Source organism: Schistocerca piceifrons, chromosome 11 (genome assembly GCF_021461385.2).
Source record: "Schistocerca piceifrons isolate TAMUIC-IGC-003096 chromosome 11, iqSchPice1.1, whole genome shotgun sequence".
Taxonomy (NCBI): Eukaryota; Metazoa; Arthropoda; class Insecta; order Orthoptera; family Acrididae; genus Schistocerca; species Schistocerca piceifrons.
The window spans coordinates 161,636,905-161,655,286 of NC_060148.1; the positions used below are offsets into that span (position 1 = coordinate 161,636,905).

The window sequence follows — 18,382 nt, forward strand, 5'->3', positions numbered from 1 at the left end:
AAAGTCAGTGTCAGTATCAATGAACTGGTCTCTCAGCAAGAGAAATTTGTTCATTGTGTGTGAGACTACGTTGAGAAATAAATACGTCAACATGAAGAATAAAGACGTAAAAAAATTAACAAAGCTTGTTTTATTTGAAAAGCTATAACAGTTTCTGCATAAAAAATGTGGAGGCATTACTTTTTACCATGTCCTTGTACAAGATAATAACTCTACTAATGTAGATATTAAAACTATTGTTCCTGTACAAAGACAATACTTCAACCCATATAGAGCAATGCCTATACTTAGGCTTTTGTGCCATATTTGACAATAGTGGGCAAATTATGATATTGTGAGTCAGTCATAATTACTAGCATATCTGAACAAACCTTGACAATAATGCTCAGCTATATTGCTTACCTCTTCATTTACATTCCCCACAACTGTGAAACAACAAATCAGTGATTAATTCCACTCAGTCAAAAAATTCTAGAATTACCTCTTGATTCCCAGTCTCCTGTGGTTCTTCCTTTATTTTCACACTAGAGGGGTATACTTGGACCTGTAGTGAGAGTAACACAAAGCAAAATGAGTACATTTAAAAATTCATGATCTCCACACACTGTTAGCAACTTCCACAACTTCTATGCCACAATTAAAGTACTTTTCATGAATAATTAACACCACATAATTTAGCAACAACTATCATTTTATTGTCAGTTCTCAGTGTATGTTATTTTGTGTGACAGTAATTCTGGTTGATGCAAAACTGATTTGTTTTATTTCAGTTAGAGAGAAAATAAAATTATGTGAATGACAACATTATTTTCTAGATATTACTCACTACAGAACTATTCTAAAAATAAATTCTTACTGAGTGATGAAATACCCACAGCTTTTTCATACAGCACTGAGTTATTGAAAAACACTCTTATACAATGGAAGTAGTGTAAAAGATAAATGTCATGTGTATATTGGTTTCTGTAGTTACTCCAAATAGGAGTGGCAAAAGATAATCATCACAGAAATTGTAGGTTTTATTGCATCACAAATTATTTAACTTGCTCATGATTCACTACCTACAGCAGACACAATACCATTTAAAGAATAAAAACGTGCGAGATAATCCTCGAATTTTCACATCAGTGAAGAGAGGTTAAATATAATGAAGAGAAGTGAAATATAATCAAGGTGAAAAGGTTGAAAGCTGAACAACACACATCTCTGTACTGTTGTTCTTAAGCCAGGCTTACAATAAATGTGAAGTCTAGCTTCCCTAAATGCAGACTGTCTGCTATGCTGTCAACAAACACATATAATCTGCCAACACAATTTTTGCAAATCCAATCTATGGAGCATGTTCTTGGATTTGTATCATTACCAATTCTGCAGAAACATTCAAGATGAGGGATGCAAAGGAAGCAACAAATATTTTACAGTGCAACAAAAAGTTTGGGTCAAACTTTAAGTTACATTATTTACAACAAAAATTCCTTAATATTTCTGTAACATCCTTGCAATTTTACAAATATCATTCCATCATGAAGTGACGTATATAGAAGAGGTAGCTAAAAGAGAGAGAGAGAGAGAGAGAGAGAGAGAGAGAGAGAGAGAGAGAGAGAGAGAGAGAAAAAATAAAACCACATCAATACTGAATGTACAACCTCTTAGCTTTGCCATAACTTTGCTCCCATCACATATATACACACTGGAATATATCAGGGTGCATGTACACAGTGTTCTAAAAATTAATTAATGTGAACTAAAGAGACAAATCACAATTGTCTGCCATGAGTCTTATTGACACTTGGTTTACATATTCAGAGACAAGTGCTAATGCAAAAAAAATATTATATGAAACTAACTTCTTAAACCAGTGTTCACAGTAAATGTCTCTTCAAACTTCTTTCAAGGTAACTATGACTGAGCACTGGTAGACCGATTACGTCATTAACACAGCAGAAATACAAGCCTTAAGAAATTAGCAACAGATAACTTCACTAACCACTTGCATATATCAGAAAAATGAAAACTGAATAACTATCAGGAGTTTGAGTGTGATTAACACCTTCAGATGTATTGAAAACCTGAAAATACTGGACTACGGTAGGAAAGCAAGGGTTTTCATCAATGGCATAAATGTAGCTATGGAAAAAGATTGTTATAAAAACTTCATTGGCTTTCCCAAACCACAATTAGACTGTCATCTCCCTACTTAACCTAGGCCTTAGGCTATGCTGCAACTCTATAACCACAACATGTATAGTATAGCACTCAATGCAAATCATTGCTGTCCTCAAGTGATCATCATCTCCACTAGACCTATACAGGTATAGCAAAAAGACAATCTATGACACTACTCAAGTAGTGACATAAACAAAACAGACAACCACAGTCTACAACAGGAACATACACACACAAGATCCAAGGTGCCATCTATGTAACCTATGATACACTTTTAAAAAATTACACTCATAGCTCATACTGATCACTAGTAAGTGCACAGTAAGTTAGTGCACCGGGTGATGGCAATGTGGTCACTTGCTGAAATATTGTGCTCATTGGAAATGACATCCAGCCAATAACTATTTTTATCATAATAGTTCAATTTTATATAAATATATTATAACTGCCAATAAGCAGTGCATTACAAATTTGTCTAAATTTACAAAAATTAAATTAAAACCCTCCCCTGCATCATTTGTGAATTTTAACACACATTATAATCTATGCATAGTGCTGTAAACGTTGAGTGTAAACTTAAAAACTCACTGGAGATTTTATTGTACTTAATTCCTCATACTTTCAGCAAAATGGCATGAATTCTGTTTATTCACACAACATACTGCACACTAAAATTAATGAAACAACAGTAAAAAAATACTAAGAAACTACTTACAATGGAGCCTGGTGAACTTGATATCTCACTTGTTTCCTCTTTTATCCAAATAGTTTTTTCGTGGTCCATTACTGCAGTCAGGCTGTAGGAAAGACAAGGAACCAGATAATAAAAGTCACATTCAATTTCCATTGTTAATGTGAGATACAGCTGAAAGGCAGTATTTTGAGTCCATTACTGGGTGCAGCAGATGAACCACTAAACTATAAATAAATTAAAACTAGGTGAAGAAAAGAGTCTAATGTCAAGAACTGATTTACAATTCTCTCATAATGAAGTGTCATAACACATAATCTCAAAATGATAGAAAATCATGTTTTGCAAAATCCATCCAACAGAAAAAATGCTAGACTGACTGATACTGTTTGTGTCTGCCATTGGTTTAAGGTATACTCTACTACTGTGAGCATTATTTGAGAGGTGTCTTGCTTTTTCCCAGAGGAACTCTAACTAGGCGTACAGCATTATGAGCAATCAAAGCAACTAATGAATGGAAAGGATATTTTCTACAGAAAATAAGTAACTTACATCAACCACAATTTTAAATTTGAAGAAAGATAAATTGAAATAAAGCCTTCCATTTTTGGGATTTAGTTTGGGAATACCCTAATGCAAATGATTATCCAAATGTGTTATAATCCTGTTCTCATCAATGTAAAATGGAATTTGTGGGTCTTAATCATGTATGTGGCACTTTCAGTACTTAATCTCTAAACTCAGACATTAGTCTGCAGTTTGTCTTCAGTTACTCAGTATCATCTTGATGTGTACAAAATTAAAACCTAACTATAAGAGGAGTTCAGCAGCCTACAAACCATCATTTTGTCATTTGTTTAATGTGTGTTTTTGACACAGTTGCTCCTTTAAGGCTTTCCTTGTACAAGGCATTACTGAATACCCACAGTAGAGCAAATATTGCCATGCTGATTTTTTTTTATCTATCCACTAAAGAAAATCACACATACTGTATTTTACAAGAACTGTCGAAAATTTTTTTAAAATGTCGTCTATTTTTAATATTGGTTAACTTTCTATTGCTAAACATATTTACTGGCTCTCCTCCCTCTTAACTGCAGACCCATGGTGAATGTTCTGTTACAGTCTGATGATGTGTAATGTTCTTTGTCAGTGAGAATTGCACTTACATAGTAGCTTTTTCCACACCAGCTAATTTCTTTCTACATCTATTTGCAACACTGCAGCATTACCCTTATACTAAACCACATTCATATACGCATGTTAACACAAATTGTTGTTAATGTAAGATTTCCAGGTCTATGCAGCAGATCAAATAACAGGATACTAAAATGATTCTAAATAGCCACAACAAATTAATACATCCAACATCATCTTTTATCTGCAGATACCGGTACCCAATTCCTGAAAAGAGGTAGTAACTATGTGCACTAAAGGACTGACGAATACTATCAAGTTACTCACGCTATTATCGGGAGGAGCATCACATTACATCATACCAAACGCTATTCTTATTCCTCGTCGTTCCTTCACAACAAATATTACATAACAGTGATACTGATTAAGATAACGAAATAGTGAAAGTGAGCACCTCGCTGTCTTCGGTCGTCCTTCCCTCAAAAATTATAAATGACTAGCCACAGCAATTATAAATGACTAGCACTTTCACTGGAGATCACAATATGTAGAAACTATTGAAAAAAACGTCGAAAATACAAATCGTCTCTTTTACAAAGTTACAGAGTATACATATAGAGATTTTATCGGATGGGACAAAAAAACATGTACTTCACAAGACGCTACAGGCTACAAACGGTACATGTACTTTTCGTAATTGATGAACAGTATACGTAGAGTACTTAGCGCGCTCCGAAATACTGGTGGAAAAATTATTGATCTCTGTCTATTGAGAAAAATTACAAGCTCATGGAAAACAAGCTGTTTGCATTGAAAAACATAACCTAAAACAAGTACACACCAAATTCGCACGCAAGCCCAGACCATAAACAAATCCACCAACGATAATTTAATCATGGCCGTTTCTATACACAACAAAGTAAATTTCAAATATGCCGCAAAAGCCATTAAGTTAATACAATATTGAAACTATTGCCAGAGCATCGTCACAAAAAACATGTAAAATGCTTCGTGTTACCCATGCAGTTACAAAAATAATAAAAATGTGATCGAATGAAACAAGTTTACTGTTACCTCTGCTTATTTATCTCCACGGTGTACATTTGTTAGTATGACACACAGTCTAACATTAACAGTCGCGACACTCACTGCTCAAGGTTGCTACATAGAGCTCACTGCTGTTAAAGTTGTCACCGTTTGACAGCTGGAGCGACACTAGCGCTCCAAGCGGCGATAAAGATGCGTCGGCAGCACGTTCGTTATGCATCCCTTTCCTACGTGATTGACGAAATATTTCACTTTTTTTTTTCTTTTTGCCTACCAGAGTTTGTGTAATATCAGAAGACAACGATGTTTCTAAAAATGATTCTAACATAATCGCAAGTAGGGATAAAAATCATGAACCAATGGCAAGTTACAATACATTTGTGAAGAAACACTTGTAACTGTGGATAGAGCTGCAGCTTATCACATGGATATCAACCGAATACAAACACATAGATTCACAACTCGTCCAAGTTCCTGTCAGACTTCCGTCGCCTTGCCAGAACTAAACCTTCCCCCTACTATCCTCTTCTCCATGATGATCACCCCTTCCCTGACACCCTTAGTAAGGGCAATCACTTTGCATCCTACCTTTCCGATGTCTTTTCCATCCCTGATGATCCCTAGTTCGATTACTCACTCTTCCCGGATGTCTGCGATCGAACTGACACCTCTGTCCCTCCCCTCGCACCTGGTTTCCAGGACTTGGACAACATTGCACACACAGAACTCAATGCCCCTATCACCACACAGGATCTCATTGCTACACTCCGCACAAAACGCAACACCCCTCCTGGTCACGAAAGTGTCACCTACCATCACCTTCGTGAAGCTCCTGTCTCTTTCCTCTCCTCTCCTGTCCACTGGTTACTACCCCGATCTGTGGAAAACCTTCCGTATCCTGATGTTCCTTAAACCTGATAAACCGCTGTCCGCCGTCTCCTCCTACCGTCCCATCAGCCTTACCTCAGTCTTCAGCAAGGTCCTGGAATCTATCCTCACCCATACCTCGGTCTTCAGCAAGGTCCTGGAATCTATCCTCACACGACGCATCCACCAGCATCTCCGCCAGCACCGCCTCCTTCCCATTACCCAGTGTGGCTTTTGGCCATCCTTCTCTTCCGATGATCTTCTCTTTCACCTAACACGTCTCCTTTCCGAACAGCTTAATTCCTGTCGCTCAGCAATCTTCCTCTCCCTAGACCTCGAACGTGCTTATGACCGCATATGGCATTCCGGTCTCCTCTTCAAGCTCCAAACCTTCGCCCTTCCCATTAACTACATCCATCTGATTGGCTCCTTTCTCTCCCACCATCCTTCCTACGTCACCATCCATAACATGGATTACTACACCGTTTTTCCCTCCGCCGGTGTGCCCCAAGGCTCCGTCCTCTCCCCCCTTCTGTACCTTTTGTATACGGCGGACATGCCGCCGCCGTCACCTCCCCGTCCACCTTCTCCAGTTTGCCGATGACACCACCTTCCTTGCCCTTGCCCCCAGCCTGCAGCGCTCCCAACACCTTCTGCAGTCCCATCTTGACCGGTTCACCGCTTGGTGCAACCAGTGGTTGCTCAAGGTCAATCCCTCCAAATCCCAGGCGATCATTGTAGGCAGAACCACCCCCTCCTTCCGCCTCCTTGATTTCTATCTCACCATCTATGGCCATCCTATCGCCCTCACCCCCACCCTTAAGTACCTTGGCGTCACCCTTGAACGTCGCTTCTCCTGGACCCCCCATCTCCAGACAATCCAAGCCAAGGCACGCTCCCGACTCCGTCTCCTCAAACTCCTTTCCGGCCGTACGTGGGATCTGGACCCCTCCACCACACTCCACACCTATAAATACCTCATCTGCCCTATCCTTTGTTACGCCCATCTGGCCGGGATCTCCGCCCCCCCCCCCCCCTACCTTTTATAAATTCCTTCAAATCCTTGAACGCCATGCTCTCCGCCTCGCGTATCGCATTCGTCTCCCCTCCCCCACGCGGATCCTGTACGATCTCATTCCATTCCCCCACCTCCTCCTTTTCCTTGAAAGGATACGGATCCTGTACACTTTCTGTAAACTCGATCCTCCTCATCCGCTTGTCTTGCCCATCCTCTCCCACCCCTGCCTGCTGCCGCAACTATATTCCCATGTCCCACCCGGTCTCCATCTCTCCACCCTCCTTACCCTCTCCCAAGGTGGCTTCCGCCAGCTCCCCCTCACTGATGATGTCCTCCTCCCCTCCAGCTACCCCTTCTATCAACTTTTATCCTCCCGCCCCCACTTCCTGTGTCTTTTCCTTTAGGCACCCTCCCTCCCTTCTCTCTCCTTTTCCCCCCATCCCCCTTCCTCCACCCCTCTTCCCCTGGGCTTCCCCTCACCCTTCCACCATTCCCCCTATCTCCCCTGCCCGTGGCATCTCTGCTCTCCCCTCTCCCTCTCCCATCCCCCCTCCTCCTCTCTTGGCAGGTCCCCGGACTCGTGCACGCATCGTGAGCATTCTCGCACTGGAGATCAACGCCTCGTGTTTCTGTGTGTGTCGTCGTATTGTGCTTAAGTGGTTCAGTGTTATTAGTTTTGTGCACCTATATTCGTGTGTGACAATTTTCATCTATGTATGTGTCCAAGTGTCTGAACAAATTTTATCTTGGACTCTAGACCTGTGAATGGCTCCATGTATTTTAAAAAGTGTTTGTCTCCGTTTATATGTCCACCGTGTTTTTTCTCTAATTGTCTACATTTGTATCTTTTGTGTTTCTCTGAGGCCAAAGAGCGGCATAGTATGCTGCTGCTGGCCTGCCTGTAAACAGGTTTAAAAATAACAATAAAGAAAAAACACATAGATTCACACATAAGAAGCATATACGTATACCTCTACATGCAAAAGGGATCGACGCCCCATTTCTCATTCCGTAGGCCTACTGTGTTTTAGTCATTGTCGCCTGTTGCCACAAATATGACCTTCATCTTCATATTATTTTAAGTGGAACAAGCAACTGACAAGTAGTGGGAGAAATATACTGTGAGTGTAAACCCCAAGTCATCAAAGCCAATAACATTGTCAGAAGTGCTGTCATATGTTAAATTTGCAATTAGAGACTTTTCATCCAGTGACATATGCGCTAGTTTATCAGTACTGGAGAAATGCTGTACCTTCTGCATTAAAAGGTGGAACATACTGTCACTTATCCCACATGTAATTTGTATCCCTTCCACATATCTCTAATGTATGCACTAATGGAAACATGAAACAACAAACAGCTTATTTTTCTCTTTCCATCTTGCAGATGGCATGCTAATTTAGCTTAACAACAAGTCAAGGACATCTTTTTTTTTCATATTGGGCCCCTATAGTCTTCAAAATTTGTTGGTCCTTCTTCACGTGATCCTTCTGATACAGTTCCACTATCAATCGTCCAATGTTTACACTCCTTACATCAAGTGAAATGTTGTTTAGCATTTATCGGCATGATGTGTAGTTTATGAGCAGCCACTCAACCAAGATATCCAAGTTTTCTCACCTTCTGCCTAACTGTCACAGTACTTGCAATGGATCCTGATGCAGTTTCAAAATCCTGTGTAATGGTGTGGATAGATGTCGACCTATTATACATTACGACCCACTTCAACTGTTGGCGGTCTCTGTCATTCAACAGACAAGGTCAGTCTGTATGCTTTTGTGCTGTGTGTGTCCCCTTGCATTTCCACTTCACTATCACATTGGAAACAGTGGACCTAGGGATGTTTAGGAGTGTGGAAATCTTTCATACAGACATATGACAGGTGACACTCAATCATCTGACCATGTTTAAAGTTCATGAGTTCCACAGAACGCCCCATTCTGCTTTCAAACAATGTCCAATGACTACTAAGGTCGCTGATATGGAGTACCTGGCAGTAGGTGGAAGCACAATGCACCTTAAATAAAAAACGTATGTGTTTCGGGGTGTCTGGATACTTTTGATCACATAGTGTGCATCATAACAACACTATTACAGATTAAGTTTCAAAGGATGTGGAGGTTATTGTTTTGAGGCATTGTATACAAGCTTTGGAATAAATATTTTAGGTGGTATATAAATCTGATCCTGTCAAGTTTATACAGCTTCATTCTTGTCTATATAATCAGTTGACTTTTGGCAAACTTTTAAGTACAATAATTATGTTGGCGACACTGGCAAAATTATACATACCGTTTGTCCACAATAAGGTGACGTTTAGTGCAGTGTTGGTCGGAAACGGCCGTGCCCATGCAATATGGCTGCCGAGACAATCTTTAGCGACAGCGAAACACAGGAAGTAACGTAGTTAATGGAATTTAACACATCCAGTGGAAGGCATTATGAACCCGCCAGCGTAGCCAAGAGTGCTAACGTGCTGCTTCCTGGACTTGGGTAGGCACGCCGGCCCCGTATCGAATCCACCCAGTGGATTGACGACGACGGCCGTTGTGCTGGCCATGCTGGATGTGGTTTTTAGGCGGTTTTTCACATCCTACTAGGTGAATACTGGGCTGGTCCTCATGTCCCGCCTCAGTTACATGACTCGCAGACATCTGATACACATTTATATACATTAACGACTTCCCACAAAGTATCAGACATGGCGAAAAAATACTTTTTGCTGATGATAGCAACATAGTAATAACAGGTGAAAATCCAACACAACTGTCAGAAAGAGCAAAGGAGGCTCTCAGTGATGTCCACAACTGGTCATTAAAAAATAAAGTAACCCTAAATGTAAAGAAAACTAACTATATTAACTTCCAACTGAACAAAAAACACAATGCCACTAGAATAAAAGTTAATAATAATGAATTAGAATGTGTAACAAGTACCAAATTCTTAGGGATGAATGTAGACAGCCAACTGAAATGGACAAACCATGTCAACATTTTGGCAAAGAAATTATCCACAGCATGCTATGCTCTTAGAATCCTTGCACCGGTATGCAATAATACCTGTCTTAAAATAACATATTACGGATATCTACACTCAGTCCTCAGCTATGGGATCATGTTTTGGGGAACAAGTGCCAGTAACATACAAACTGTGTTCAAAGTACAAAAAAGAGCCATAAGGATAATAACAAATAGCAACAACAGGGCCCACTGTCTAGAATTATTTAGAAAGCTAGGAATTCTAACTGTTTCTTGTGAGTATATCTTTCAGAACATAATGTTCATTAAGAAAAATCTTAACATGTACAACACAAACAGCCTAATACATGACCATGAAACAAGAGCTTGTCACCACATCCATCTAGATAGAAAGAACAAGGCAAAGACGCAAAAAAGTATATTTTACAATGGGATAAAACTGTACAACAAATTACCACAAGAAATTAAAGAAATAAATGAGCCCCTCACTTTCAGACAAAAGCTTAAAACCTTTTTAGTAAGTAAAAGTTTTTATACTGTAAAAGAATATTTAACATAGATGTAGATTATTAGCAACATATGACATTATCACCAAAATATTATGTAATTATAAATATGTGTATGACTAGTTATAAAAACTACACAAAATATGAGAAACCTGTTTAATTGTAAATGTAAATGTGTGCTCATGTGTTGTAATCTGACGACATCCATACAATATTTATTGTTCCACGGATGAATAAATAAATAAATAAATAAAAATAAATTCACACTATTTCACAATTTACACTAGATGCAGACAGCTAGGGGTACACTACTTCCGTTCCAGGGGCTGTGGGGTGGTGGCAGGAAGGGCATCCAGCCACCCCTTAAATTTAACCATGCCAATTCTGTACTTAACCCTGCCGACCCTGTGCACAATGCAGGATAAAACCAGTAGCAAAAGCAAGAAGAAAGCAAGTGGAAGGCGTTATGAGAATAACCTTCGAACACGAAAGTTTTGGCGAGCCGAAAGACCTATGTCATTCTTGTTTTCACCAAGATAGTAGATGCTGTACTGAAATGTAATAATAACTCAGCAGTAGGCTTTGGGCTATTCTCATTTCTAAGATATGGTAATCGGAACGCAAAACTGTTGGAGAGAGAATAGGAATCATAATATACATTCACATTTTGGAAGGCAAGTAAGTTGATTGGTTAAAATTATGTTGTTAGAATATTTTATTTTCCCATAGAATATAAATGTATAGGATTTATTTAATAGTGTAATGTATGTATTCAACTTGCAAGTGTAGTGTTGTGTTGATAACTGTTATAAACAGCAGATTTAGTCTCATAGCTACGTGCAAATGAAAGGGTATAGAGTTATGCTGTATGCAGCTACATACTGTTGTAGTGACTGTTGGAAAGCTTCTTCAGAGTTAACTCTCATTTAAACATTTTGAGTAGTTAAGTAATGGAGTTCCTGGAACTATCTCAACAGAAGCATCCGATTCCACCCATCTGCTTTGACACGTGACGTAAGGGTGCTGTGTGTGACGTCATTACGGCGCAGAATTTTTGGGTTGGTTGTGTTTGTATATGTTGCTTTGTTGTATTTGATGGTCCTTCTGGTGGTCTGTGTGTATGTGCTGAGTGTAATGTGTTGTATGGGTTCATTTGAGATTTGGTTTAGGATGTAAGTATAAGAATTTCAGTGTTAGAATTGAAAATTTATAGATCTTAACTGCACTGCTTCAAAATAAAATGCTCTAGGACAGACTGAATAGAAGTATGCTGTCAGTCCTGTTTGTGGGTGTTGTGACAGTGCCACGACATTCAAAAGTGCCGCTACGTTAGTACGCGAACACGGCGATAGAGGTGCTCCGCAGCTCGGCCGAGCGTGGGAATGCCACCTGGTTATGAACGGCGCCAGCCGCATGTCACGGCCCGGCAGTCGAATGACAGATACGGAGTTAGTAACATGTAACCCGCAAGTGTTTCTACTTTTGTATCTCCACGCACTTTACTAGTGATTAAAGGTTATAACACTTTTTGGCGACGAGGTCAGATATTTTTTTTCCTGCGTTGTGGACTTGTGTGTTCATGTCGGGGCAGACATGGAACAGCTTATGCAAGCGCTTATTGAACAACAAACACAGCTGACGGCTGCTATTCAGGCGTTGTCAACGTCGCTTACTCATCGTCTGTCTTCCTCTTCTCCGCCTCCGTTCCCTCCTTATGACGAGGCCGCTGAAGATTGGGAGGATTATGAGAAGCGTTTGCGGCAACACTTCTTGGCTTTCGGCGTTGTCGACACTCCTATGTGTAAGTCGTTATTTCTATCTTGGATTTCCCCACGGATCTATCAGCTGCTATCTCAGTTAGCCCCTCTGCGGGAACCTGCCTCTCTGTCCTTCCAAGAAATGTGTGACTTATTGTCTAACTATTACCGAAAAAACACCCATGTCGTTGCCGCCCGCGTGGCTTTTTACCGGTGTCGTAAACAGCCCCATCAATCTTACCGGGCTTGGGCGGCGGAACTACACGGTCTGAGTCGGAAATGTCAGTTTGTCACGGACACTCATCATGAGTCTTACGCTGATTCAATGGTTCGGGACGCTATTTTACGGCTTGCTCCTGATAAAGAAGTTCGGCAACCTGCCTTACAATTGCCAAACCCGTCGTTGTCGGAAGTTCTCAGCATCGCTCAATCGTTTGAAGTGTCTCACGCTGCTGGTGCGCAAATAGACGCGTGGTGTGATGTAGGCGCTGTCCAGATCACTTTCGACGCAGACAATGTGCCTGTTTCACAGGGAAACGACGATGTGGCGGCGGTGCACTCACGTCAACAACGTCGCGTTGGGCCGCCACGCTCGCAGCGAAAACAGCAACCACAGAAGCAGGTTCGTTCCGCCCTTCCTTCTTGTCCACGTTGTTTCGTACAGCATGACAGAGCTGCATGTCCAAAACGTTGGGCCACGTGTAATTCCTGTAGGAAAAAAGGCCACATTGCTTCTGTGTGTCAGTCCCCTAAAGTTCCTGTCGACGAGGACGAGGCATCGGACATGGATGTTAACTGTGTGCTTTCTCAAACGAATAAGTTGTTTGTTACTGTTCGTGTTCTGGATAAAGACATTCGCATGCAAGTGGACACTGGCTCTGCAGTAACTCTCATTAATTCTCGCACGTATTTGGAGTTGGGCTCCCCTCCCTTGTCTCCCGTTACGCGAAATCTACGAACTTATAATAAGCAGAAAATTCCTATCGTTGGCCAGTTTGATGCTTCCACTGCCTACAAGTCTGTTGTTAGGCCCCTCACGTTTTATGTGGTGGATCATGCGGGCACTGAAAACCTGTTCGGTTATGATGCTTTCCAGTTGTTCGGGTTTTCCATTGATGATGATGTGCACCTCATATGTGAGGACATTCCGTATCCACAGCTGGATGGCTTGTGTTCTGAATTCTCGTCCGTGTTCTCTGCTGGTCTGGGTCGTGCCAAGGATTTTGAAGCCCACATTACTCTTAAACCTACGGCTCGCCCTAAGTTTTTCCGGGCACGCCCTATTCCGATGGCGTTGCGTGCGCCTGTCAAAGCTGAGATAGACAGGTTAACGGCTTCGGGGATTCTCCTTCCTGTTACCTCCAGCGAATGGGCATCGCCCATCGTGGTGGTTTCTAAACCAAACAGGAGTCTGTGATTGTGTGGTGATTTTAAAGCCACTGTCAACGCTCAAAGCCTCATTGACACTTATCCTCTTCCCCGTCCTGAGGAGTTATTTACCAAGCTCGCTGGGGGCCAGTTCTTTTCCAAACTTGACTTATCGGAGGCGTACCATCAGTTGCCATTGGATGCATCTTCCGAGGAATTTCTCGTCATCAACACTCCTTGTGGGTTGTATCAGTACCAGCGGTTACCATTTGGCGTCGCTAGCGCGCCGGCCATTTTTCAGCGGTTTTTGGAACAGCTCACGGCTTCCGTTCCCGGCTGCATCAACTACCTGGATGACATTGTTGTCACGGGGGCCTCCACTGAGGAGCACCTTCGCAATTTGCGTTCCCTGTTTCGGGTTCTGCATTCAGCAGGGTTGAAGTGCAATCTGGACAAGTCTCAGTTCTTCCAACCATCCATTGTGTATCTTGGTTTCCACTTGTCCCGTGAGGGTATACGCCCTCTACCACAGCACGTTTCGGCCATTACCGCTCTACCCCGGCCGTCTACGGTCAAAGAACTTCAGGCGTTTCTAGGCAAGGTTGCTTATTATCACAAATTCATTCCCTCCGCGGCGGCGGTGGCTCATCCTCTGCATCAGCTGTTATGCAAAAACGTTCCTTTCTGTTGGTCCGCCGAGTGTGAGCAGGCTTTTGTCCGCCTGAAGGCTCATTTGCAGTCGGCGCCTTGTCTTGCCACATTCCGTCCGGGTCAGCACTTGGTTCTGGCGACTGACGCGTCACAGTATGGCCTAGGGGCTGTTCTCGCCCATCGGTATGAGGATGGGTCGGAACGACCCATCGCCTACGCTTCCAAGACCCTCAACGATGCCCAACGGCTTTACTCTCAAATAGAAAAGGAGGCGCTCGCTATCATTTATGCTCTGAAAAAGTTCAGCGTTTTTTTGTATGGTTCTAAGTTTCACCTCATCACCGACCACAAGCCGCTGGTCTCTCTGTTCAGCCCCTCGGCGTCGCTTCCGGATAAGGCAGCTCACCGCCTGCAACGTTGGGCCTTATACTTGTCTCGTTTTCACTATGAGATTCACTATCGCCCCACGCCCCAGCACGCCAACGCCGACGCGTTGTCGCGTTTGCCGATGGGCCCCGACCCGGTTTTCGATCGCGATGAACTCCTCTGTTTCCACATTGATGAGGAAGAACGTCGTGCGGTCGAGGGTTTTCCACTTACAGGTTCGCAGGTCGCGTCGGCTACTGCACGGGATCCGATCCTGCGTCAGGTGATCGGTTTTGTTCAGCGGGGTTGGCCGGACAGGACAAAGGGCCGGGCGTCGGATCCCCTTCGCAACTACCATGCCTTGCGCCTTCGTCTGTCTGTTCGTGAGGGTGTTGTTCTTCTGGCCACGGATGGCGCATCTCCACGGGTTGTGGTGCCCGCCTCTCTTCGCAAAGCTGTTCTCAAACTATTGCATGAGGGCCATTGGGGGATTTCTCGGACTAAGTCCCTGGCCCGCAGGCACGTTTATTGGCCCGGTATCGATTCGGACATCGCCCACATGGTCGCTGCGTGTGATCGGTGTGTTCAACAACTGGCTGCACCTCGTACTCTGCCCTCTCCGTGGCCTGAACCGGCGCAGCCGTGGGAACGGGTGCACGCCAACTTTGCCGGCCCCTTCCTCGGCACTTATTGGCTACTGTTGATTGACGCCTTCTCGAAGTTTCCGTTTGTTGTTCGCTGTCCGTCGCCCACCACTGCGGCGACGACGCTGGCTTTGTCAAAAATCTTTGCGCTAGAAGGTCTTCCATCCACGATTGTCACGGACAATGGCCCGCAGTTCTCTTCACAGGCCTTCCGTGATTTTTGTACTGGACAAGGGATTCATCATGTTACAGCACCGCACCGCACTTTCAAAAGCCAAATGAAAAAATTCCTTAGTGATTTTTCCACAGATGACGCTCTGTTGCAATTTCTGAGTTCTTATCGCTTCACGCCTCTGGGTGATCGCAGCCCTGCTGAACTCTTGCATGGCCGCCAACCGCGCACCCTACTGCATCTGCTTCACCCTGTCAGGCCTTGTACTGTGTCCCCTAGTGCGGGAAAATACCCGGTGGGCGCCGACGTGTGGGCACGGGGGTATGGATCTCGCCCTAAATGGATTCCAGGGGTGGTCCAGGCTCTTCGCGGCCGCCGGCTTTGTGAAATACGTACGGACGATGGCATGGTTGTTCGCCATTACGACCAGATGCGCCCACGAGTGGTGGCCACGCCGGTACCACCGCCCCTTTTTTCGTCTCCACCAGCCCGAGAAGCCAGTCCTGTCGCTGCTGCCGATCTTCCGGGTGTGTTGCTGCCGCCGCCGTCGCTACCGCTTCTGAGTACGCCGGAACCGGCCCCAGTCGCGACGCCGCCTTCTCCGGGACCCATCTCGCTGGAGCACACCCCCAGGTCCACGACACCTATGGATGCTGCTCCGGAGTTTTCACCCATCATCTCGTCCAGGAGGCACGTTCCACGCGCCAGCTTCCATCCTGGACATTTTCGACCATACTCTCGTGTTTCTCCGCGGGATCTTCTCGGGACCTCCCAAGAGGCCATGGATGTCTCCGCACTGTCCGTGTCTCCACGAAAGTGAGCGTTTTTTTTTCAAGGGGGGAAAAGTGTTGTGACAGTGCCACGACATTCAAAAGTGCCGCTACGTTAGTACGCGAACACGGCGATAGAGGCGCTCCGCAGCTCGGCCGAGCGCGGGAGCGCCACCTGGTTATGAATGGCGCCGGCCGCATGTCACGGCGCGGCAGTCGAATGACAGATACGGAGTTAGTAACATGTAACCCGCAAGTGTTTCTACTTTTGTATCTCCACGCACTTTATTAGTGATTAAAGGTTATAACAGTGGGCCACTACAGTGAGAAAGATTTCTAAGTGCAAAGCAGCCAGTATTGACATTTTTAAGTTGTACCAAGAAGGTGCACACTTTGAACAAATGTTCCAATAGTAACTGAACTTCATTCTAGATAATTTAGCCCTCTGCTATTTGGCAATCATTGTCACATCACTATTTACTACCTGAGGCTAACGTAAGGTTATTCGCATAAGATCGGGTTCTGGTACTACACTCATCTGCAGAGACCCATGTTGCAACTGTAATGGGGTGTGTAACGAATTTTATAGTTTAAAAGTTGTTTTTTTGTATTGTGGGCTTCGTATTTTGCTGCTGTGTAGGTCAAGTGAAATTTGTGTCATTGTGTTTTTGAGTTTTGTGTGGTTTCACAGTATCTAGGCCTTTGATCTAGAAGGGTGAATTGAAATATTCAACACAATGTTTTAGAGTTGTATGTTTTGTCCTGGTATCAAATGCTTTGTTTCAGATATGTAGGTCAAGTGAAAACTGTAGTGTTGAGTTTTTGAGTTGTGTATGGGTTACTGATATTGTGGTCTTTTTTTGAGATGTATCGGTCACTCAAAATTTACAACACCAATAGTTTTCATTTTCGCAATGTTTTTGTATTAAATTTTGAGGATTTAGTGTACTTGATTTTTGGGAAAATATTTTTTTTGCATTGATATCATTATTCTTACAGTCATGTATTTAGTTTGTCCCTGCCAAAAACCCCCCATCTTCATTTGGTTGTGTTTTTAGTTTCATTCTTTCTGTTGCGGGAGTAAATACTTTACATATTATTTATGTTTAATTGCAGGTGTAATGAGTGACACCATGGTCACCATATTTTCTTGAAGTAGATGTTTGCACCACATTTATGACATTTCTAGTTAAAACATATTGGTGGAGTCACAATTTTCAGTTATGCCAATCTACCTTCTATTATACAGGGTGGCACACAAAATGTGTTACCATTTTGTTTTTGAATATAAACTTTATTGCCAATACAATCTGAAAGGAACATATACTACAATGAAGAGCCGTCCATGGAGATTTGTTCTAACTCAGCACATGCTCAATATGTCCACCATTTCATTTCCTAACTTCCTTCAAACGACCACTGAAGTTAGTGATTACTCTACGGCACATGTCTTCCATAATTTCACTGCAAGCTTGAAGAGTAAGTCTTCTGAGCTCCATTAAATTCCACAGCTTCTTGCTACTGCCTTGCTGCTTTGCCCTTCAACACGCAGCGGTTCATGCAAGATGGAGAAAGGCCACATACTGCAAACACTGTGTTGGAGTTTTTACATGAGCATTTCGACATGTCACTCAGGTTTCCAGGTCGCTTCAATGATAGACAAAATTGGCCCCCCAATAGTCCAGACTTATTTCCTTGGAGGCACCTACAGGAAAAAATTTTCCCAAAATGTCCACGTGATGTAATGGAGCTCAGAAGACTTATTCTTCATGCTCGCAGTGATATTATGGATGACATGTGCTGTACGGTAATCACTAACTTCAGTATTCGTTTGAAGGAAGTTAGGAAATGAAATGGTGGACATATTGAGCATGTGCTGAGTTAGAACAAATCTCCATGGATGACTCTTCATTGTAATATATGTTCCTTTCAGATTGTATTGACAATAAAGTTTATATTCAAAAACAAAATGGTAACACATTTCGTGCTCCACCCTGTAGTTAGAGCAGTAGATACCTTTGTATAGACTAATTTTGTTTTTCAGATATAGTTTGTGTGTGTTTTGATTAATTAAAAATAATGCTATGTTCCAAGGATCATTGGCCTGTTTCTATCAAAATGGTGTAGATTACATTGGTTTTACACTCTGTGCCTTCCTTGTGTTTATGGCTTCATACTAACCATTTACAGATACCAGCTGGCTCAATGGCGGAAAAGTAATGATAATGAACCTATTGATTTCTT

The 18,382-nt window shown here is 42.8% G+C and overlaps 1 protein-coding gene across 6 annotated transcripts in view; it reads right to left on the minus strand.

Moving 5' to 3' along the window:
* LOC124720058 (zinc finger protein 708-like) overlaps window positions 1–5,196 on the minus strand; it is a 367,802-nt gene extending 362,606 nt beyond the window's left edge. For 4 of the 6 annotated variants that reach the window (XM_047245325.1, XM_047245326.1, XM_047245323.1 and 1 more), the window contains exons 1-3: window positions 5,069–5,196; window positions 2,882–2,963; window positions 482–544 (exon numbers count right to left, since the gene is read on the minus strand). In XM_047245325.1, the coding sequence (XP_047101281.1) occupies window positions 482–544; window positions 2,882–2,963; window positions 5,069–5,097 (174 nt within the window). In that variant the 5' untranslated portion in view covers window positions 5,098–5,196. The remainder of the gene's footprint in view (window positions 1–481; window positions 545–2,881; window positions 2,964–5,068) is intronic. The other 2 variants (XM_047245324.1, XM_047245322.1) reach the window with 1 other exon arrangement.
* Between the last annotated feature and the right edge of the window lie 13,186 nt (window positions 5,197–18,382).